General features: G+C 40.4%; 3 protein-coding genes and 2 long non-coding RNA genes across 5 annotated transcripts in view; 3 read left to right on the top strand and 2 right to left on the bottom strand.

Moving 5' to 3' along the window:
• Positions 1 to 24,310, bottom strand: part of LOC145437930 (uncharacterized) — a 367,629-nt gene that overhangs the window by 79,601 nt on the left and 263,718 nt on the right. The window lies entirely within an intron of this gene.
• LOC145437978 (adhesion G-protein coupled receptor G7-like) overlaps positions 1 to 24,310 on the bottom strand; it is a 268,447-nt gene that overhangs the window by 35,196 nt on the left and 208,941 nt on the right. The gene's annotated exons all lie outside the window — the stretch shown is intronic.
• Positions 1,045 to 2,538, top strand: LOC145437931 (uncharacterized). The gene is made up of 3 exons (XM_080315302.1): positions 1,045 to 1,432; positions 1,868 to 2,074; positions 2,333 to 2,538. The coding sequence occupies exons 1-3, from the start codon at positions 1,261 to 1,263 to the stop codon at positions 2,536 to 2,538; spliced, it is 585 nt and encodes a 194-aa protein (XP_080171428.1). The 5' UTR covers positions 1,045 to 1,260.
• On the top strand, positions 2,898 to 3,905 carry LOC145436807 (uncharacterized). The gene is made up of 3 exons (XR_013914411.1): positions 2,898 to 3,001; positions 3,059 to 3,125; positions 3,712 to 3,905. It is a non-coding gene; the product is annotated as an uncharacterized LOC145436807 (long non-coding RNA).
• On the top strand, positions 6,040 to 13,059 carry LOC145436887 (uncharacterized). The gene is made up of 5 exons (XM_080314083.1): positions 6,040 to 8,291; positions 8,408 to 8,570; positions 8,756 to 8,825; positions 9,128 to 9,299; positions 12,384 to 13,059. The coding sequence occupies exons 1-5, from the start codon at positions 7,231 to 7,233 to the stop codon at positions 12,505 to 12,507; spliced, it is 1,590 nt and encodes a 529-aa protein (XP_080170209.1). The 5' UTR covers positions 6,040 to 7,230; the 3' UTR covers positions 12,508 to 13,059.

Below are 24,310 nucleotides of genomic sequence, written 5' to 3'. Positions count from 1 at the left end.
TGATTCAGAATCGAATCACTCAGGTACTCGATTTTGCCCAGCCCTACTTATGATGACGTCCTATCAGAATGCAATCTGTCAAAGTTCTAATATGTACCTTTTAAGCCACCACAAATAATATCATTGTCGCGCGTTCGGCAATCATTACTAGCCTGATTTACCGCGTCTCCAACAAGCCTAATTCCGCTGGCTTGAATAATCACATCTGCAATAGGCCCTGTGCGCACGATATCGTCACTGGCCTACACAATCGCATCTGCAATAGGCCTAGTACTACAGATATCGCTAGCCTAACTACCGCGTCTTGGGCATACCATGCTTCGGCTTCTATTTCCCGATGGCTCGGATAAAATGGTCGTTAAGTATATGCTGATTAGCGATTGTGATTAAAGAGTGACATCTCGAAACTGAATTACATCGAATGTGCGCAAACATATGCGACGCGTGCGTACGTACAATGTACATTGTACGTACAAGTACATCAGTAATTGATTTTCGCGAGTAATTGATTTTCGCTAATACTTGAACATAACCATCAGAATATGTGTATCAACTTGACTTATAAAAGAGGACAGGTTTGAAGCACGTGAACTCGGCGTCATTATGGCACATATTCCCTAAAAACTCAGACATTTCGACTTGCGCATATAGTCGACGAGGCTGCGTAAGACGCGTTGATGAGCGCACGTATATAATTGCGCGACGCTTTGATAAACGCGGGTATTTAATTGTTGACGACAGATCAGGAAGTCGCTAATTAAAAGCACTTCCGAACTCGTCGACAAGCTTATCAAACGCGTATAATCGCGAACACGATGAGATTGTATAATGTATAATCGTCATTTACGCATGTACTTAACCCTAATGAATTGACGCTATATTAGTAAATTCGCAAAACATCGAAACCACGCCCTTTTATTTTAAACCCCTTCCTTATTTTTCGGCTGCCTACGCGCCTCGTGAGGCTATAGCGATATCTTCAGTACTAGGCCTATTGCAGATGCGATTGTGTAGGCCATGCGTCACATTGTGTATAGTGTACTGCGCGTGGGCGAATCTAGGTAATTAGCAACACGTATAATGCAAGAAAATTACGGGAGTTTAATTCGTGCACACATTTCGGAGAATAAAGTCTTGACTCACGTCCACAAATCGAGTTATATTATGACTTCAGAGACTTCAGAGTGAATCAAGTGAGTCTATAGTTACTAGACATCGGCAACTTTATTTGAAAATGAGCCGTCTCAACACCGAAATCTAATGAAAAGATTAGCGATTATGACTGCGTGCTTTTTCTTATTCATGATCAGTATAAAATGGATGGGACGAAATAATTTTAACATTATTTGCAGCAGACAGACGATTTTGAACTCTTGTAAAATGAATGCAGTTGAAGAATTCTTCCAGATGTATCGGCATGAACTTGAATCAGGTATACACCGAGTATGCTAAAATTATATATGCAATTCAATTCAATTTATTGCTAAAAATCTAATCATTTCAATATACCACAAGACTGTGATACCATACAGCCTATGGGATGTAAAAAGGGGGCATGTACACTGGGGCTCTTCAAAAATGATTTTTTTTTTCAAATCGTACTGGCTACTTGATAAAATTGTTGGGTTACCTAATTTAAGAAAAATTTGGATTTGAATAAAATAGTATTTACGGTGACCGATTCTTTGTTAATTTATTATGGTTGTGCTCACAGTAAATACTATTTTATTCAAATCCAGATTTTTCTTAAATTAGGTAACCTAACAATTTTATCAAGTAGCCAGTACGATTTGAGAAAAAAAGTCATTTTTGAAGAGCCCTATGTACTCTTTGGACACCGAATGGAAAGTATCAATTTTATTCGCAGGCAGAAAATCCATGAGAAAATCAATACCTTCTTCAGCGGAACGTCTACGAACGAACATCAAAGGACCCATTTTGACACCATATACCCGCTACAGCAGGTTGATCAATCTCAATGATCCCGGGGAAATCCCCCAATCTTCAGGTGGCCAAAGCACGTTTATCGATTTCAATGAGGCTGTTGGTACCTCTCGGCCAGCTTGGAATTCAGGTACATTTAAAGCAATATATTTCGTGTGCCAAGGCAGTTTAAAGTGTCGCACCTGTGTGCAGTGTGTGGAACAGTGGTTCTCAAACAGAATAACTTCAAGATGCGCTGCTAGATAAAAATGAGTAGGCTGGACGTTATATGTTCATTGAAATTGTCATTGCTAACTTCCACTCCACTGCCGTATATGGCTCGCAAGCGACAGGTTCCCGGCCACTGTGATAGAATAAACTTGGGACAAAAATTTTACATTACTTTCAGACCGCTCAGCTGGAGCTAGATCATTTACTGCATTGAACTGCAACAATTTGCACAAGAAGAAATGGGCGACCCTGGGACCTATGCCAGAAAGTTTGATCCGCGAACTTGAGATATACAAATCCAACTGTACACCCATTACTCATTCGACAAGATCAAGGATTTTGGATTACATCTTTGAAGATATATCAAGATTGGAAGGGTATTAATTTTAATAACGCTTTCCATTTTAATAAGCATTAGTTTGGACCAAAAAACTAGGCTACTCCTGTCATGTTTATTCAATAGTGTAGGCCGAATGTCTATCGCCTCATTTGTACCAACGGTCAACAAACTAAATGGTGCTTTGTACAAGTCTGTAGAGAATGCAACCAGTCACGCAGTATCACTCAATATTTGCTAAGGCATATAATTGAATAGTATTTTCATATTGAAATAAACCCAAATATTGTCCAGCGACACTCGTCAGGAGTGTCAGCAACTAGTAGAGAATTTGGAAGAACATTCTATATTCGATATCATATCACAAATTATATGATGCACGCATTAGCCGCACATTTTTATTCCAGATATGAAGCCTCTCCTGAAATCATCAATTCAGCTTGTCGGTATTTGATAGATAAATACCCATTTCTCAGTGACCCGGCACAAAATTATCCCGACTACAAATGCGTGAGTTACATTGCAATAAATATAGTTAATGTTTTCAACAAATATTATATTATATAGGCCAGCTGGAAAGTCAAATTGGGGAAAAAATTCAGCTACAAACGTAAAACTGGACCTCGCACTTCCGGTATGATAATTATATGTACCCCAGGGGCGGGCAACTTCTCCAGTTGGCGGGCCGGATATGGGAAAATGAAGTATTGGCGGGCCGGATTCATGGATCCATACATTAATCACGGATATATCGGCCTATACATAGAAGAAATCATATTTAATGTAAACCTAAGTTAATTTTCGATAAATGCTGAAGTCAATGAGACATCTGCGGTCGATCAAAGTTTTCAATTTGTTCTCTGAACTATGCGTGTTTCTGTCGGACGTATTAAATACTACACGTAAACATCAATCAGATTGTAACGCAGCCTTTATTGTTAACGTTCATGTTCGAAAATGTTTGCTCGCAAATGTATGTAGACCCGCGGGCCACATCATCAAGTAAGACTGGAAAGCGCGCCGCTCAAAATCCCGTCACGGGCTGGATCCGGCACGCGGCCCGTATGTTGCCCGCCCCTTACGAGCCTATGATGAAATAATTGCAAAAATCTGTTTAACCATGAAATATCGTGCCGATGATTCACTCATTTCACTGAGATAGAAAATACTTGGAAATCTCCCTCTACTCGTCAAAACTTATGTCTGTTCGTAAATTTCAGGACATTGAAGCTGGACAATTGACATCGACGATCCAAGCTATGCTCAGCCCGCATCAAACAACACGCATCTTGTCTTATGCCCTGTATAAAAATGCTGTATATAGGCCTATACCGAACTGAACAGTTTGAGTGCGAACTGTGTCGACGATACGGACTGAAACACTTTCTGATGTATGCTGGTTGTTGGGCTTACAAATCATTGCAATATATTCACATTTCAACTATGAAGTTCTATTGCTATTAGTTTGACTGCTAGCTATGGTAATAAACAGCTTAGCCAGATCACCTTGTCTAAAGATAGAATAGAAGAGCCTCTTGAACCAGACATAGAATGAGGTCAATTCCAATATTGTTAGCGTACTATGCAAACTGTCTACACAAAAATTGCGAACCCTAGTTTCAAGAGGAACTACACATTACCCAAATCGCCTACTGCTGACTACAAAATATGCTCATACTTTGCTGTACTAGCTAGAGGCCTACCACAAAAGAAGTAGGCTAATAATTTATCAAGGGAATACAAATACAACAACAATCATGATAATCTATTTAATTTTATTCGGATCTTTGAGCTGTCAACGATATCTGTCAACGTTTTTCAGCGACTATGGAATCGATATTGGAGCTTGGCAGACTTGATTTTTATGATACAATAAACATATGAAGATTGGCCCCGGACACCCGCTGGGTTTTTTAGATCTGACAACGACATCAATTTCATCGGCCGGTTTAATAAGCTTCATTCGCTGACTAATACATCTAGTGTAGTTCGCTGTTGATGTTGCTCAAGCTTACAGCAGAGATTAACTAAATATTCACAAAGGGAAAGCTTAATATATCGAACAAACTTTTGTAACAAATTAAGGAAAATTTTCGAGATTGTCAAGGTGCATGCTCGGCTACACTACCTTGCTTTTGCCAGGCTACACTACGCATCTACACATCCGCAGGAATATTAACGAATAGAATCCAAGTTGGTTCGAATTATATAACAGGGTTGGTAAAAGTGAGCACTGCGCAATGTATGAACTGAGCCGTCCAAGAAACAAAGATACGTTGCTATTTTAGATTAATCTAATCCCACTAGGACAACGTAAGCTGTGATTGTTTCGTTTGCGGCCAATCGCCAATTTACAATCAGTGAATGTCTGAATGGTTGCCCTCACAAGTGATATCGGCATATCGCGAACAATCCGAACATACATAAGATTGGGTGATTTAATTTTTTACACCGTTGACTTGAAATTGACTCGTAAATTTGGCTCCGAGTCACGAGTCAATTGACATTTTTGAAGCGGCGAGTCAAGTCAAGTCAAATCATTTGTGCAAAGTGACTCGAGCCAAGTCAAGTCATACGAAAAAGTTTACTCGAGTCTGACGCGAGTCAAGTCATGACTCGAGTCATCCTAAAACTGCTACAATATCCGACAACGTCTTAAAGCAGGGCTGGCCAACCCTGTGGCCACTGGCCAACCCTGTGGCCACTGGCCAGCCCTGTCTTAAAGCGACATGTTACTTTTACTCTAGCTGAAAAACTGTCTCACCCTGAAGATTGATATTGTGGGGACGTGCCTATGCTGTTTTCTAATTATAATCTAATTTGGAAAAAACTGTATTGCTATAATTCTAATCTAATAGGGAAAAGCTGAAAATTTTCAATATGCTTCAAATCTGACTAAGGCTGCGAGTCAAGTCAACATGACCTGCTCACGAGCCCCATCTGACGTTTGTTGACTGACTTACGAGCGCCATCTGATGTTCTCGTGCTTTAACCCTTACAATACCGGTAAGTATCATTATGAGAGCGTTGGTTCACTGGTTAACCCGTTAAATAGGAGTAAAGTTACGAATATTTCTAACAGTGTACGCGGGCTACTCATCTAGTCCTCGCGGGCTACCTGAGGCCCGCGGGCACCACGTTGGTGACCCCTGGTCTGCAACATAGAAAAAAATAATAAACACAAATATATAACAAAGACAGTAACCATGGTAACATACTAGTTAAAGCAATATGAAATCAATGAATACATGTATAATATATAAATTAACGGGTAGCTTCGAAGGTTTATCCGAGATTTCACTCCTCTATGTTGCTGCGCTCACAGCGTCTTTACAATGAAACCACAGAGAAACATAACATAAAGGACCTATTCCAGGAAGAGAATGAAAAACCCAATAAAAGAAAGATAAAGATCTATTACTGGCATTAAAATGAAGGGGATGCCACATTTAGAGACCGTACTTGGTCGCTTCGACATCCTACTGTCCGTTCATTGCATCGCATTGTATGTGTATCTTGAGCTTTTATTCCACACTCATAATTTCAACGAACTCAAATATTTTCACGTGTGTGATCCTGGGCTCCCTCCCTGTATCGGTCACGACCTCTTCGAAGGGCTCGTCTCAAAAGATATGATGGTTTATATAAAATGCTTGGTGGAACTAGGATTGTTTACCATTGAAGATTTGAATGAGAAGATAATGAGCTTTCCGTATGACTGTCACAGTTCGTCATCTCGTCCGATATCAATCAGACCAGATTGCAAGAAAATGCTAGGAAACGCGAGTCAGAATTGGTGTTGTGTGCGATTCTTTCCTCTATATGTAATGGATAAGGTTCTTGACTTTGAAGAGCCAGCATGGAAAGCCATTATAGTTCTACGTCGGATAATCGAAATTGTTTGCTCTCCACGTGTGACAACTGGAGATATTGCTATGCTAACCCAGGATATATGTGAATATTTTCGCCTTCGCAAATCGTGTGCTAATGACTTGGAATTTCTACCAAAACACCATTTCGTAGCACATTATCCTGCCCTAATATCACGATATAAAAATTTAATTTGGTTCTGGACGCTGCGTTTTGAGAGTAAACATTCCTATTTCAAAAATGTTGTAAGATCTGTTAAAAATTTTATTAATATTGCAAAAACCCTTTGTGAAAATCACCAGTTATTTCAGGCGTACCTAATTTCAAACTCGTCATTGTTTGAAGCCGAATTGAGTGATAAAAAGCATTTTGAACATCCATGTCCCGATTGGATTCTGCCCATTCTGTCTGAACAAGGAGGATTTCAGCAATGCCGGCTTTTCCGTGAGGTCACTTATAAAGGGACACGATACATGATTGACTGTTTTGTTGTATTGAGCCGTGATGGCCCCAATTTGAATATCGGAAAAATTCGAATGTTGGTTCAACATCTACAACATATGGTATTTCTGGTAGTTGATCCGTGTGAAGCTACCTATTGCTCACAATATGGCTGTTTCCAAATTTACGGGCCTTATGAAACTACTGTTTCAAGACGAATTGATTTTTCACAGCTATTGGATTATTACCCGCTGCATGGATTTCATATCGGACTGTCGCAGTATACAGTGCTCAAACATAATGTGTAATGTGTTTATGTTGATTTGCAATGATTTTCGATAACTCAGTAACAGTTTCCTGTTTTATTATGTTGAAGTTTTTTATGGTATAATAGCCCATGTACTGTTCTTTTTTCAGTCTAATTAGAAATGGAGAAGTGTGTCCGTGAATTGTTAGCTGATCAATCTGAGGAATACCATGAGATGGTCATTTCCCATCTTAAAACAGTTGGAGCTGCGAACATAAAGGAGGCTCAATATTTGGATGAATCCGATTTAGATGGTGTGCTTCCTCGCGTACGTACTCGGTATCTGATTGATGGATTTAAAAAGTATGCGGCCAAATCCACAACACTGGTAGATGCTGACCTTTCCGATATCGCGCATACATCAGGAGATTCTAGTCTCAGTGACTTGACAAGTACCCCACGGAGGTCCGACAACTCAAAAAGTGATGATGATTCGTCCAGCAGTTACATGAGTGAGAGTGGTGCACCGTTTCGTATGCCAAGCTCTGATTCAAATTGGTATTTCAAATTCGAAGTGCCTTGGGATGCCATGCCGCTCAGTGTGAAGAGATGCTGCGAGGGAAAGGCAAATGCAGATGACAGCACCCGTCAAGACTTGGTTAGGGTTATCTGTGACAAACTAATGAAACAGACTGAACGCCCTAAGAAGAAGGCGTTGGAGTACATTGCTCGTCTAGTCGTTGAAAAATATCCACACTCTTTCAAGGATGTGGCGTGTGGCACTACTGTTGCAAACGGTTCTTATTTGCTATTCACACAGCTTCATAACCGAATTGGCAATCAGCGTAAAGCTTCACTCAAAAAGTTGCGTCAAAAATCAAACAACGGGAACATTGTCAAGAAAAGCCGAAAGCGGAATGTCAAAGAATATGGATGTGTTTATTTTTCACCACCTGCTGACACTATTACTTCTGACATGGAAGCTGACCAGCAGTGGCTGATCAGTGAATACAGGAAGACTCCTCGAGACATACGAAAAGTTCGAGCTCTAATGGGGTCAACCTATCCATTACAGAGAAAAAATATCAATGATCAGGCCACAATATCAATACTCATGAAGGAATGGCCTCTTCTCTTCGAAGAAGATTACCTGTTTCAGCATTATTCCATTCTTACTGGGACAGCTGATCCAAAAGCATCCATAATTCAGAAGATGAACGCTTCTTGGCCAGATCTTGAAAAGTAAGAAACATTTTTCTGTAATCTCATAAATACATGCACACGCGATTCGCAAATTTTGATGGCAATTATACCAACAAGATACCTGTCATCTTTGCTAAAACCCATATTCTTCACAGAACTTTCAAGGATTCGCAGTCCGACAACGTGAAGCGCGTGTTTAACTATTTTGAAGTCCTACAACAATTTAAAGAAACCGAAGAATATCATTCCTCTGTTGATATGCTTGAACTGCTCTGTGCATTCTTTGACGAACCAACATCTGAATTATTCAAGTATACGGTAAGCACAATACAGCCCTTATTACTGTGTACTTCACTAATTATTCAGAGCTCATAATATTTCACAAGCCCCACCATCAGGCTTCGCCATCACCTCCATAGTCTTTAGTAAAGCCCTAGTTTAGGTGCTCGATTGGTGAACTCGAATGAAACGTGTTCTGGGCTGTGATGTATATCTGTTTTCAGAAAATTGCTCCAAGGGGAGATCCTGTGCAAGAGCCAGGCGTGCCGAACCATCCATTTTTGATTGTAGTCGGTAAGTATGCAACAGAGCAATATAGTTCTAGTTCTAGTTGGACATTTGTGTTTTGGGTTCTAAATGACTGGCGCGCAGACCAATCATCAGAACTGAAATTGTAGAGATGGCGCAATAGCCTAAATAATCACTTGATAGGCAAAGCATTCCTATTGCTACGTCATGTGTGTTCATAACTCATTTTAAAACCTGCTAGCTGGCGCTAAAGAATGTCCGTAATTTGTGCCACGAAAATATGGTAGCCCTATATTAGACATTACCTGAGTAAGTCTATACTCACCACTCTCTCAATTCTATTTTAGCCCCAGAAGGTGCATATAAATTGCCAAAAGAATTTGTGGTCACTGCAGAAAAAGCCGCAATATTTTCCACTGAAAGCTTCTGCGTTGCATTAGCTTATCTGTTTGCCGCATTCTACGTCTTTAACATGGAATACCCGGAGCAACTTATAGCTACTCTGGAGTTCATACAGAGGTAAGCGCAGTGTTGGGATGACTCGAGCCAGACTCAAGTCACTTTGCTAAAATGACTCAACTTGACATGACTTGACTCGGTCTATCAGAATTGTGGATTGACTTGTGACTCGGAGCAAAATTCACGAGTCAATTTAAAGTCATCAAGTAATCGGTGTCGATCAAAATCACTGTATCTTGCATATGTTCGGATTGTTCACGATGCGCTTGTGTAACCCGTGAGAGCGACGAATCATTTCATGATCGTGCGTTTTACTGAGCCTCCATTGTTCGCTCACAAATAAATTGACCGCAAACGAAGTGTATATTTAACTCTATATTCGTTCATCTGTTAAAAATCAACGCCCACTCAATCTGTATTTCGAACAGCTAGCAAAAAGCAATGAGGTTATTATGTCTCATACTGCGAAAAGTCAATTTGACTTGAATTGTGACTTGACTCGGGACTTGACTTGACTCACCTCCAAAAATCGAGTGACTTGACTTGAGTCACCATTGAAAATCGATTGACTTGACTCGACTCGATTGAAAATGTGCAATGACTCGTGACTCGAAGGTTGTGACTTCATCCCAACACTGGGTAAGCGAGAGTGAATCTATTGCATTTCCATTTGACCTATAAGGCAACTTTACAGCAATTTTTTGCCGGCCTGTCGAGCGCTAATTTCGATGACGCAAAGCTGGAAAGCTGCTGATGTATACGTAAAATTTATGTTTTCGTAATCAGTGCAGCAGTAGCTTTCCATTAATATCCGTTTTATCAAATTTAGCGCTCTTCAAGCCGGCCAAAAATGGCCGTAAAGTAGTCTTCGGTGAAATGGAAAGTATTACGTATACCCAAATGCAAGCGAGCCTTTCTATCTCGCTGTGTCCACACCATATAGGACACTACGGTGAAACCAATGTAAGCAGCAGGACCATAACGTAACTACACTACAAAAAATAATTTGCATTTTTGGTCTTAAATTTAAGACAATAAGATGATTAAGTCTTATTTTAAGCAATTTTCAGTCCTACTGATGAATTTTGGTCTTAAAATTGAGACTTTTGGAGCTTGTTAAGACCATATTGAATTGGCATGACTATTCTGTCTTGAAATAAGACTAATAAATCACATCTTATAAGACACATTGTGCTCATTAAGACAGTTTTTAATTCAACATTTTTTTTTGTCTTGTATTCAAGACCAATTTTGTTAATCAAGAAATATCATGGTTTGTGGGCTTAAAATTGAGACCGAAAAATTGTCATTAGATACGAATTTAAGACATAACCTGCTAATTGAGATAATTTTTGATGCTTGAGTATTTTTTGTCTTATTTTCAAGACCAAGTTTGCTAATCAAGAAAATCATGGTTTGATGGTCTTAAAATGAGACTGGAAAATTGTTTTGTGATAAGAATCCAAGACATAACCTGCTTATTGAGATAATTTTTATTGCTTGAGTATTTTTTGTCTTATTTTCAAGACCAATTTTGCTAATCAAGAAAATCATGGTTTGATGGTCTTAAAATGAGACTGGAAAATTGTTTTGTGATAAGAATCCAAGACATAACCTGCTTATTGAGATAATTTTTGATGCTTGAGTATTTTTTGTCTTATTTTCAAGACCAATTTTGCTAATCAAGAAAATCATGGTTTGATGGTCTTAAAATGAGACTGGAAAATTGTTTTGTGATAAGAATCCAAGACATAACCTGCTTATTGAAACAATTTCAGATGCTTGGGTCTCTTTGGTCTTATTTTCAAGACCCATTTTGCTAATCAAGAAACATCATGGTCCGTGGTCTTATAAATCAGAAAGGTCAACTGTCATGAGCCAGGAGCACAAGACGTAATTACCTTTCTTTGACAAATTTTGATCCATCAAAGGTCATTGCAAATACAATCTAGCGGTGGCTTGAGAGCAGAGAGCCAAGACGTATTTGGTGGTGCCATGTTTGTCCATTTCTCGCTGGTCACATGTCACACTTCAAATAAGTCAAATGCAGAATGCATTTGCGCCAGAACAAGAATTCAAAGTACTGTACCTTGTCACTTTTCACTGACACAATGGTGGTGGCATGTCGCACCCACCACAAATACTATTATATACTCTAATTACACTATATATTGTTTTGAGGATTGTATACAAAGAGGTAAGTGGAATGTACAATGATAATGTTATGTAATAGGTATCTAGTGAATTGCAAATCCAGGTACGTTAGGCTTCCCTTCATGCAGAGCCTAACACTGACATGTGAATACCCCCAAAGCACTCGGAGTATTTTGATGTATTTCTCTCTTGATTTTAAGCGACAACGGTCTTATTTTCAAGCAATTTCAATCTTAATTTTGAGACGAAAAATTCTTAAAGTGACTTTTTATTAAAAAAAAGTCTTATTTTCAAGCAATTTCGGTCTTAATTTTAAGACGAAAAATTCTTGTTAAGACCGATTAGTCTTTAAGACCGATTGGTCTATAAGACATTTTTTCATAAAAAGTCACTTTAAGATAATAAGACCAAAATTGTCTTATTATTTTTTGTAGTGTATAATTTCAGTACTCGAACGAATCATCAAAATTAATACTCAATTCAGATTCAAATACTTATTGTGCCCACTGCCCAGGCATATATGGATTTTCAAAAAGCGTAACTATAGAACTATTATACCCGATTCAACAGAACACCGCCCAAAACCATATGCCACATTTTTCTAGTTGTTCGGCAACTAATATTTTTTTCAAATGTGCAACTACAACTAGAACTACTGAATTCCAAAATCTGCAACTGAAACTAGAACTTTGAACTTTCGCAATTAGCAACTATAGTACTACAACTGCTCAATTCTCAGAATCAGCAACTGGAACTATACTCAAAACCGTTATTTAGTTGACAATCAGCCTTTGCAAGTCTTCTACAGGCAATCTTTCAAGTATCAATATAGCAATGTTTCTTAACCTTGTCTCCAGCGCCCCCCTGCGGCCGGTTTTGGAGGCAACAGAGATGCAATCGTCCGGCGGTCACTGCTTTAATCACTGTTACACTATGGTGTAATAGTTTTGTATACTTTTGTGTTTATAAGATGTCTTTCATTTGTCACAGGATCTTTGCTGAGATATCAGGAGACGGGTCGCGGTCTAGCACAATAAAGAAAAAAGACCTTATCCACACCAAAGTCCGACAACTTATAAAGGCACTTCGTGTAACCAACCAAGGCAAATGCTGAACCTGAATGCAACCCTTGAAGAAATTTCAATCTGCTAATAAATGAACCCGGGGAAATCCCTGAACCAACCCTTGAATAACTTTCAATTGCGTGAATTATGCGTAATTATGAGCTGCTGCAACATTTGATTAATATACAGAAGTTTGCATTATCCGATGTACTTTTATGGCGAGTTTGCGTTGAGTTAAGACTTGGTCGAATTCGCGTTTACAAGCGTGAAAAGGACGTCAGAAAACAGCCATGCATCGCACAGCACTTCAGGCAGTCAGGACTGCATGCTTTGGCTTCACCAGACTTACTAGTGGCGTAACCTGAGTTCAGGTTATCCAGGCTACCGATTTCTGATATCAAAGGTGACCGGAGACAGGTAACCGGGGGCTACCGGTAATCGGTAAGGCTGCCGATTTCTGATATCAAAGGTGACCGGAGACAGGTAACCGGGGGCTACCGGTAATCGGTAAGGCTACCGATTTCTGTTAGCAAAGGTGACCAGAGACAGGTAAACGTCCTGCCTCTACTGAGACAGGTAAATTTACCTGCATTTTTCGAACAGTGTAGCTTGTTCTAAAAATATATCGTATAGCAACATTTACCAATATTCGTCCGATTATTACCAGTGAGCTTTTAAATATATAGATTGATTGATTTAGCTATTTTTTGAATCACACTAACATGTAACTTAGAAATACATATATGTATAAACACTTAAATTGATGATATCAAATATCCTCAATTACAATTAGTAATATACCAACGTAATTGAATCACAAGATATCGAAGATGTAGGATACGTCGCACTGCCTATACAGGCGACATGACGGAATGCCATCCACGGTCTTCTTGAAATGGCGAGGGGTTTCGTTATGGTAGCTCGATGCCAAGGACGATGCCGAAGTAGTAAACAGCATTACTAGTCGGTAGCAGTTAGCCGTGAAGTACTAGCGGATTTTCAATATCTGTGTGCCCATTACGTACATCTCTAATGCACATCTGGAACACTCACTCAGAGTTGCAGTGTCAAGTTCCATACCAGAGTACAGCGCACCAGTTGATAGCATGCAATGCCAGGCTTCCCACTGACTAATATTGAAACAGATAACAGGATGTCCAGTCCAGTCTAATGTGTGACATCATATATTTTAAAATTTGAGTTGACTGTTGTTGTTTGATTTATACAGACATGGTGCGAAGTAATTCATGACTTGAAATGAGATGTTTTGATTTAAAAGACTCTCTTAGAAGTCTTGGCGCATGTGATTCCTGCCCAGTGCTATGAATATCACAGCGGAAATTCAGTCTGGTACGGGTAAACGGCGAGAGTAAATGGTAGCCCGTCGCTTCAATCAGTACCCAAAAGTAGCCCTTGGTTGCAAAAAGGTTGGCGACCTCTGTTGCAGACTGTCCACTAGGGTTGTCAAAAATTTGAAAAATCTCAAAAAGTCTCCGTGATTGTGTCTCATTCTATAGATTATTGATATAAAAACAACAATTAGCCTGAAAGAAGCTTACAGGAAAGCCGCTAAGATTTCGGACAACGCGTTTGAAAGTAGCTGCTCAAGAATGGGCGTGCCACTGACCATAGAACGGCGAGAAGACTAGTAATCAAATAACCACGGCTCTTGATTGGCTAATCGGCTATGCTTAAATGACCACGGCAGCAGCAGCTTGCTGATTAGGTGTTCAAGAAGTCTGCTACCGATGGGGATTCTGAGTGCGCATTGTTAGTAGTTTGGCAGGTGATGATTTAAGATCAGTTCAGGACATGTTGAGGTACGAAATACATGATGAACAAACAACATCTGCCTCACAGAAGCTTTTACAGCATGACTGCTTTATTGTGAAGGAAACGGCTGAAGCCTACATGTCGTGTTTTCATCGAGAGAAAGCAAAGGCGCATATGGAAGTGTTGAGCGAATTCACCGTTTCAGTACGGATCCACCATCAGTGAATACAAATATATAAATCTTAACAATGACACTATGCTTTGTGTGATCTTATTGAGCTGAAGCTGTAGTATATAGGTGACGTTTTGAATGCTCTAGGGATCGGCGGAATCAGCCGGTTATGCTTGGCACTTATCAGATGCTTACAACAAATTGAATGCACTTGTAGGCGTTGTTAAAGTCCTTAATGATAACGCAGAAAAGAGGTGGTAATGTACGCACACTCGCACAGGCTGTGCTGGATATGGTATGTCAAAGTCCTTATTGATCCCGCAGAAAAGAGGTGTAAAGAAAAGCACAGACTATGCTGCATATAGTATCCAGCATAGTTTGGATATCATATTCAGCATAGCCTGTGCTTACCTTACACCTCTTTTCTGCAGCATCATTAAGGACTTTGACAACTCTTATAAGTGAATTCAATTTGCTGTAAGTATAACTGCCAAGCATAACCGGCCGATTCAGTCGATCCCTAGAACCTTCAATACTTCGACTATATACTACAACTTGGGTCCAATCAGATCACACAAAGTATAGTGTCATTGTTAAGCTTTATATATTTGTATTCACTGATGGTGGATCCGTACTGAAACGGTGAATTCACTCAACACTTGCATAAGCGCCTTTGCTTTCTCTCGATCAAAACACGACATGTAGGCTTCAGCCGTTTCCTTCACAATAAAGCAGTCATGCTGTAAAAGCTTCTGTGAAGCAGGTGTTGTTTGTTCATCATGTATTTCGTAATTCAACATGTCCTGAATTGATCTTAAATCATCACCTGTCAGACTACTAACAATGCGCACTCAGAATCCCCGCCGGTAGCAGACTTCTTGAACACCTAATCAGCAAGCTGCTGCTGCCGTGGTCATTGAAGCATAGCCGATTAGCCAATCAAGAGCCGTGGTTATTTGATTACTAGTCTTCTCGCCGTTCTATGGTCAGTGGCACGCCCATTCTTGAGCAGCTACTTTCAAATGCTTTGTCCGAAATCTTAACGGCTTTCCTGTAAGCTTCTTTCAGGCTAATTGTTGTTTTTTATCAATAATCTATAGCAGTGGTTCCCAAACTTTTTCGGTGTGAGGGCCAAATTTATAATTTCAGAGTACGGTCGGGGCCGCACGCATACTACGGCTTGGAAACGGACCCAAACAGTCATCATAGCGATTTCGGAATAGTTTTATTGCCCTGGCGAGATTTTAAAACTGTCCACTGTTTACCGCTACTTATCTGCTGCATTGGGTGTCCGTTGAGTGAATCAGCTTTTCCCGCCTAAACGCACGAAGCGCGAGAAATTTATGTGGTTTCATGACTGAATTGGTCAATATAATCGAGAATTGCATGTATTGCTATCAATTTTCATCCTGTCTCCGTTCACGTCATCTTATTTACCGGTAAGGCTGAGTGAGGTGTGTTTGAAAAGGTATAGGCCCCCTCAATAGTAATTAAACATCTCCGGGGATATACTCGTTGGCAGGAACGTAACGGCACTTATTCGTCAGGACCCCGCGCTCCCATAGGGTGATAAACTGACCCCGCATCACGTCGTTCGCTTTTGCCACGAAATTAAAGTTGTACTGTTTAGTGAGACAGCGCGACGCGCGAATATGTCGAGAATTCATGATAAAATGGGTGAATAAGATCGGGAATTGCATGGTTGTCCTCTTTGCCAACGTAATCAGATTTACCGGTAGAGCTGAGTGAAAGGTGTCTTTGAAACTGCAGACCCCCTAAAATTAAACATCTTCGGGCGGGTGGATCCCTAGGTATGACTTCTTTACATCAGGGATATCTAGAACTAGTTCTAGATATCCCTGCTTTATGCATGATGTTATTTCGTCACCTCCTGTCTGCTATATCAAAAAACTGAAACATCACACGATTTCAGATTGGTATTTCTTCACTGGCATATAATTTCATATCTGCGGGATGGTATTTGTTTTGTGAGGTTCTGATTGCCAAGACAAGAACATTCGGTGCCAGTCATTTAGGCGCCTTATGGACAATTAAACTTATGTGTATTTTGTATATAAAACGAATGTTTTGGTATTTCGAAGTTTTTGGTCAGCGTAAAAGCAGTCCTTTACGGCCAAGGCGTTCTCGCTGCCGATCGTTCTGACACACCCCTTTGAGTCACATGTTACATGGCCTAAAACTTTATATGTCTTGGTGCGTTGTGGTGCGGTCATGGCACACGCTGATATGTCCATTACTATAAATCTTGCGTATTTTTTATTGGGGAAGAGTACCCAATAATCAACATATGTGGCGAATTGAAATCGCACACAGCGCGAAAATTTTTTAAAAAAGTTGCATAAATTTTCAAAAAATACTCTATAATTTATGCTAATTCACGAAATAATTTTGGCCCCCCCTCGAGCTCAGCCCCCCTCATTTGGGAGGTTTGGGTGTGGCAGTTACGGCCCTGACTATAGGACTATACCAATTATGCTGCTTTTTGCCGGCTAAGCAGTATGCATCTCGGCGTATTCAACCGTGAGCCACGTGTTGCACATCTAGTTATCACAGGGTTACCATACGTCCTTTTTTAGGATGATTTGTCCTCTTTTATTTTTTGTCATAAATCGATTTCTTAATATATTTTGGGGGCCGCAAGAAGGCTATCTGAGGGCCGCATGCGGCCCTCGGGGCCGCACTTGGGAATCACTGATCTATAGAATGAGACACAATCACGGAGACTTTTTGAGATTTTCCAAATTTTGGACAACCCTACTGTCCACTGTTATATTTATTTCAATGAATACACACGTTTACTTCACTGTCATGGAGGTGACGAGTAGCAAGGCCTTACCATACGTCCTCTTTTAAGAGGATTTGTCCTCTTTTTTGACTTTTTTGAAAGTGTCCTCGGAGGACGGCCTTTTGTCCTCTTTTTTGAGATTTTGTCCTATTTTTCGTGAATGTAGATCATATTCATAGCAAAATTCGACTGAGATGCCGTAAATCAGCACCGAAGTGACGCTCCGGCGGGTACTTCGGGAGCGGAAAGTTGACTATTTTTTTTAGTCAACCGCCCGACAACGTGAAGGAAAAACAGTAATTTGGTATTTATTTTAGGGAAGTCTGAAAATTTTGAAAAGTGTCCTCTTTTCAGATTTTCAAAATATGGTAACCCTATCTATAGGCCATAACGTCACCTCTAGTCAAATTTATATGTTATACCGCAATATCCTAACTGATGCTAGACTGAGTGTGCATTGTATTGTTCTTATATCAAGAAGCGCATTATGTAAAATTGTGATGTAGACACCATTTTTAGAATGAAGGAACACGGTGTGTCACCAGCAGTGTACGCACGCACAACTTCAGTGTTGTCAGCCAACAACTCCTACTGTTGAACGTTCTTTCTCCATTCGTGGCAAGCTACTTAGTAAGGACCAACACTTTCTCCCGGGAATGTAGGAAAGTATCTTTCGTTGTACTACAGTTGATTTTGTTCATTTCTACAATAATACGTGATGTAACTATTGGAATTTTTCATAAGACCAGATTTCGTTAAAATCAAGTTTTTTCATGAAAAAATTTGTCAGTTTTTAAGTCAAAAAAGTTTTTTCAGGCAGACCTACTTCGTAAGGACAGACAGTTCGAACCAGAAATGATATTAAGTAGTACAATTCTAACAATATGTGCAGAAACACCTAATTTGCATACGTTAGGTCATAATTTGATATAAATCAAGTTTTTTAAGGTCAAAAAATGTCAAAATATTTATTTGTTAGGTCGAAAATTTCCGCTTTTTAGGTAAAAAAATGCATTACTCATACCAATGAATATATTCGAATTACCTGCGCGTACAGTTAAATCTCTTTTACTGTATTTACCACAATGCACACGATGGGTTAACGCCAACATCATCACAAACACGAATGGAGCACAGAAACATGCCAACTTATATTATCTTGACCCGTCGTCGCAAGTCACTTTTATAGTAATTCATATTAGTTGTGATCAAGCGGCCAATCATTGTATATTTCTAATTTCCATTCTTCGCAAATACAGGTGTAGCTATAGGTTAGAGCCCCTGTGATTCGCAATCATATATGTTATATTCATCTTGGATAATGAAGCATTCCACTGAAAACCAAGGCTATGGATTTGGAGGTAATATCTATAGCAGTGGTTCCCAACCTTTTTCGGTGACAGGGCCAAATTTAGAATTTCAGAGTACGGTCGGGGCCGCACGAATAGCAGGGCAATGAAAGGAACCCAAAATAGTCACCAAAATGTGAAAATTCGCATTGTCTTGATCATTCGCTTGACGCCATTGGCCATTGTGTTGCCGCGCTCCCGTTGTTCAGAACAATCAACCTGTCCTGGCTATTTCGGAGTAGTTTTGTTGCCCTGGCGAGATTTCAATTCGTATTTTTGGAATCAGTGCGACACCTCCTTTCGATAAACACCGTCATATCAAATTATACGGACGCTTGGGTCGCGAGCTATAGGACTACCAATTATGCTGTTTTTTGCCGGCTAAGCAGTACACATCTCGGCGTATTTATTCGTGAGTCACATGTTGCACATCTATCCGTAAATTAGCTATCAATACCCGGGGCCGTAACAGCACTTCGTCAGCCCCCCCTAAACGTCGCTCTTGGCCCCCTCAGGCTAGATTGCTGTTTACCGCTATTAATCAATCATCTGAATCGGGTGTCCGTTTCAGGCAGCTTCTCTCGACTAATCGCGTGAAGCGCGCAAAATTTCTATACATCATGATTGAATCGGTCAATATAATCGGGAATTGAAAATATATTGGTATCAATTTTTATCCTCTCTCTCCTCACGTAATCAGATTGACCGGTTGAACCGAGTGAGTTGTGTTTGAAAAAGTAGGACCACTCAATAATAATTAAACATCTTCGGGCGTATACCCGTTGGCAGGAACGAAACAGCACTTCGTCAGGCCCCTCAAAACACTTAGGTCTTGAGCTCCCATAGGGTGATAAACCGACCCCCCCCCCCGTCCCGTTGTTCGCTTCTGCCACCAAATCAGGATTACCGTTTAGTGAGCCAGCGTGGAGCGCGAAAATTTTCGATAATTCTAAATATAATAGGTCAATAAGATCGGGAATTGCATATATATTGCTATCAATTACTTGTCCTCTCTGCTCACGTAATTAGATTTAACGGTAGAGCCGAGTGAGGTGTCTTGGAAACTGTAGGGCCCGTGAATAATAATTAAACATATTCGGACAGGCGGACCCGTTGGTACGACTTCGTTACATGATGTTATTTCGTGACCTCCAGTCTGCTATATCAAAAAATATAGAATCGCCCAAACGTACTAAACTAAAAGATGCACACGATTTCAAATTGGTAGTTCTTCACTGGCACGTAATTCTTCCCTGCGGGATGGTAGCCTATTTGTCTCGTGAGGTTCAGATTGCCAAGAAAGGAATATTCAGCGCCAGTCATTTAGGCGCCTATGGTCAATTATACCGATATGTATTTTGTATATACATAACGAAGTTTCCGGTCAGCGTAGGGGCAGTCATTTTCGGCCAAGGTTTTTTCGCTGTCGCTTCTTGGAGTCGCATGCTATATGGCCTAAAACTTTATATGTCTTCGTGCGTCGTGACTTGGTAATGGCCAACGCCGATATGCCCACTTCTATAAATCTTGCGTATTTTATCTTGGTGGAATAATGAAGGTACATGGAAACTTGAAATCGCGGCCAGCGCGAAATGTTTTTGAAAAAGTTGCATAGAATTTCATAACATATACTCTCTATAATTCATGCTAATTCACTAAATAATTTTTTTGCCCCGTTCGAGCTCGTTCCCCCAGATTGGGGGACTTTGGGTGAGGCTGTTACGGTCCTGTCAATACCTATATCTATACCTATATCTATAGGTACTTCTCGTTCAACTGGAAAGTTAGGGAACATTGCATTGAAACATAGCATTGAAACATAGCAGTGACGTAATCTTAGCAGTCTACTCACAATTTTCCTGCAATCCTAATTGAAAACTCCAGACTCCAAGCCAAGCAAGAGTATTTTATAAATATAATTTTTTTTTTCATAAATCGATTTCTCAATATTGTTGTGGGGCCGCAGAAAGGCTAGCTGGGGGCCGCATGCGGCCCTCGGGGCCGCGGTTGGGAATCACTGATCTATAGGCATGATTTGACTGGTCCGGCCCGCAAGCGATCAAAAGCTTTGACCACCACCCGCAACGCAATTTCACACCTCTGGCCTACCGGGTATACTCTGATTACGAAAAACAAGCGGCGATTTTGAAAAAACAAGCGGCGAAAAGGGTCGACTGGGGGCGATCGGAGGCGAAAATGTTAAAAATTTCATGGGATATATTCGGTTAACACTGTGATAAAATGGACGTGAAGACGGCTTACTCTATGGATATAACCCAAAACTGGTCAAATCAGCGTACAGTAGACGCGGAAACCGGTTTTCCGAGCACCTACCATAGTGATTTCCAAACTGTGCCGCCACAAATTCTAAGGTGTGCCGCGCATATTTTTGTAATATATTTCAATCAAGGGACGCAGGAAATGCACATGCGGAAAGGCACTCTAACCCAGTGGTTCCCAACGTGGGCGATATCGCCCCCCAGGGGGCGATTTGGCGATCTAGGGTGGCGAAAATGACGATGGGGGCGATAGGGGGCGAAAATGGTCAAGGGGGGCGAAAGTAGCGAAGGGGGCGATAGGGGGGCGATGAAGCGTCAAAACGGCTGACCTTTTTTTTTTTTTTTTTTTTTTTTTAGTCATCCACCTAGCAATTCGGAGAGAAAAAACGTTATTTTAAGCTCTGAGCGGAGAAAGATGACCTTTTTTTTTTAGTCAACCCGCTGGCGATTACAGTCTGTATGCCCAATTATCGGTGCACAAAATTTGGGGGACGATGATCGGTGTTGACCTTGAAAAGGGGGCGATGGGTCGAAAAAGGTTGGGAACCACTGCTCTAACCGCTTCATATCTGACAAATAAGCTCATATGGATATTACAATGGAACCAATCACGAGATTTCCGATGAGTAGGTTGATTTTCACGTTATATAACTGGGCTGCTTCGAGGATTCGTTCCACGATCATTGGGATGCATCTCCTCAACATGAAATTACTCCACAAAACCCGAGCACACTGCCTGGAATTCAACTTCCCTTGCAATATTTCGTCTCACGATTTGTTGTTCACAAATTTAGATGGGTAGTAATTCCATCTGGGAGCAATGAATCGAGCAATCTCATTGAAGAACAGCTCATTGATATATACGAAACATCCCGATTTTTTAAACGCTGTTTACGCAAAAGGACTTTCTCCTTTCAAATCCTGACCTATATCATGATAGGCACACAAGCGATCCGAGTCGCACTGCCATTTGTATCTCCATGACTATGTCAACATATCTTCTTCGTCTTGAATGATAATAAAAGCTGTGCTTGCGAGAGAGACTGCTTGAAATTGAGGACGAAATACGGGTATGTCATCAACAATCCAATGTAACTACTTCTTTTCAGTTGCATATATGTTCGTATAAATGAGCATAACCATCGCATTAACATGTAAAAAGCAGATTTTTTGTAAGTGCCACAAGCAAAAAAGGGAATCACTTACCTACCCCCTCTGAAAAATGGGTATTATTTAGTATATTAACCATCGATCAGAGTTAGGTGGATAAGTCTTCCGTTTATGTGTCCTCTTTTTTCGGATTCGTAAATATGAGGGGTGAAAATGACAATGGGGAAGAGGGAGGGCTGTAACAGCACTTCGTCGGTCCCTCTAAAAACGATTGTCTTGGCCACCAATAGCGTCATAAACCAAACTTCTTGGGGCTTCGTCCCCAAGAACCCCGTCGCGTGATTTTGTTAGTCAGCAAAGTTTGTGTGGTCTGGTCGCTCTAGTAGTCAAAATTTTCTACAATACATGAATGAATAGGTGGTAATTGCATATATATGTCGCTATAAACTTTTTATCCTCTCAGCCACCGTAATCAGATTTACCAGTAGCGCTGAGTGAGCTGTAGTCTTGGACGATGAAGGACACGGGCATGCCCGTTGGTACAAATTACCTCAATACATGTTGTTATTTTGTCACCTCTTGTCCGCTATCAAGTCAAAAGATATTGAAACGTATAAACGTATTAAACTAAAGCAGGGCCGGCCAACCCGTGGCCCGCGAGAAGGATTTGAGTGGCCCGCGCATTAATTTTAGAAATTAAAGTCTTGCGCAGATTGTGAACTTGCATGACCTTCCAAAAATTTGATTAATATGGCCGCAACACTTGGGATGTGACGACTAAAATATCAGATCCGACGCATTGGCAGATCCATGGGCCGGTCAAATTTTGGTGGATCTTTGTACATACAATAAAGCATAATATTCTGCGGTGGATGTATCGAAGGTAAAAACTTTCTTCACGCTTCACGCAGTATGTTGTCACTCGATTTTTTGCTTTTAATATTGTTACCCTCTCCTGAAAATGAAAGAACGCCTAATGTACCAGATTAAGTCGAATTATGTTCGCAATTACGAGAGAAAGTGTCGTCCAACATGCGACCTTGCGTTTGCGCTCGCAGAAAGACAGTGGGCAATGAAACATAGGCATAAAATGATTGACGCGTGTTGGCTTTCGATATCAGTATGTCCTGGCGCGGAATAGTCCAGTACTTGCAAACTGAGCCCAGCAATATACAGCAGACCAGCAATATATTCAAAGTAACAATAATATTGATCACTGAACTTTGAGAATTTTTTGAGCCTTGCACGACTAGTGGCCCTCGCGATGGTTCGTCTATGAAATGTGGTCCGTTGACCGAAAAGATTGGCCACCCCTGAAGTAAAGTAATCACACGGTTCAAAATTGGTATTACGTCACTGGCAAATAATTTTTCTCTGATAGATGTTATTTATCATGTGCGGTGCAGATTGCGACGACATGGTAATTCGGCACGAGTGATTAAGCACTTAGTGACAAATTAGACTTATATACATCGAAGTTTACAGTCAACATTGGGGCAATCTTTATCGGCTAAGGCTTTCTCGCTGACGATAATTTTGGCGCAATTCTTGGAGTCCTATGTTGGCTGGAACTTCATATGTGTTCTTGCATCGTGGCGTGGTAACGGCCGACGCCGAAATGCCTATTTCTATTGTCTATAATTATGCGTATTTTTCGTGAAGAATTCGTTAAAACATGGTGTGTAATTTATCTTCATCCACCAAAATAATTTAGGACACCCTTCGAGCTCACGCTCTCGATTGGGGGTTTGGGTTGCAGCAGTTTCGGTCTTGGTAAGAGGTCAAAGTCCAGTCGGTCTTTTCGGGACTTAAGTATTGCACATATTCCGCGATTTAATCGCGCTCGCGGGCTACTCGACTATAATAAACCATATAATAATTGTATGTCGCATATAAAGGGTCAAATCATGGTTGTTATAACAACAATCGGGTACGGTCTCCTACCCTGTGGTTAGAACCAGATGTAGGCTACACATCCCGAATTCACATCTGCGATTGGCAATACGGGGAAATTGGTGGTATTGGATTTTGTTTTATTGCTTTGTGTGACTAAGTAAATCAACTGCGAATGGGATGCATATATCTGCTCACATCGAATTTAGTACTGAACACATTTATTAATTTTAACATGAATGTATTCCAAACAAAGCAACTCTTATTATTAGGGCGATTTTTTTTTTGACATGTCAAAAAAAGTCAAAATAAGGTCAAAATTTTAGCGTTAGGTCAAAAAATGTCAAAATTTACTGAATTTTTCGCAACCTGCATTTTATTTGTATCGTAGATTTTCCGCAATCGGTGAACTTATCGTTTGACATTTTACAGTTTGTAGTCTACTTTATAGGCCTACCGTGGCAGACGGCG

This window comes from Botryllus schlosseri, chromosome 4 (assembly GCF_051294905.1).
Source record: "Botryllus schlosseri isolate E-star chromosome 4, Bs_hap1, whole genome shotgun sequence".
In the NCBI taxonomy this organism is placed as follows: domain Eukaryota; kingdom Metazoa; phylum Chordata; class Ascidiacea; order Stolidobranchia; family Styelidae; genus Botryllus; species Botryllus schlosseri.
Note: the sequence above shows the minus strand (reverse complement) of the source record. Positions and strands in the feature narration are given on the sequence as shown.

Excerpts from the sequence above, each read along its gene's own strand:
- LOC145437931 (XM_080315302.1), top strand. The coding sequence starts at position 1,261 with ATGAAAAGATTAGCGATTATGACTGCGTGCTTTTTCTTATTCATGATC. Across the intron at positions 1,433-1,867 it reads TCGGCATGAACTTGAATCAG|GCAGAAAATCCATGAGAAAA; the intron begins GTATACACCGAG and ends TTTTATTCGCAG. Across the intron at positions 2,075-2,332 it reads TCGGCCAGCTTGGAATTCAG|ACCGCTCAGCTGGAGCTAGA; the intron begins GTACATTTAAAG and ends CATTACTTTCAG.
- LOC145436887 (XM_080314083.1), top strand. The coding sequence starts at position 7,231 with ATGGAGAAGTGTGTCCGTGAATTGTTAGCTGATCAATCTGAGGAATAC. Across the intron at positions 8,292-8,407 it reads TCTTGGCCAGATCTTGAAAA|AACTTTCAAGGATTCGCAGT; the intron begins GTAAGAAACATT and ends TATTCTTCACAG. Across the intron at positions 8,571-8,755 it reads CTGAATTATTCAAGTATACG|AAAATTGCTCCAAGGGGAGA; the intron begins GTAAGCACAATA and ends ATCTGTTTTCAG.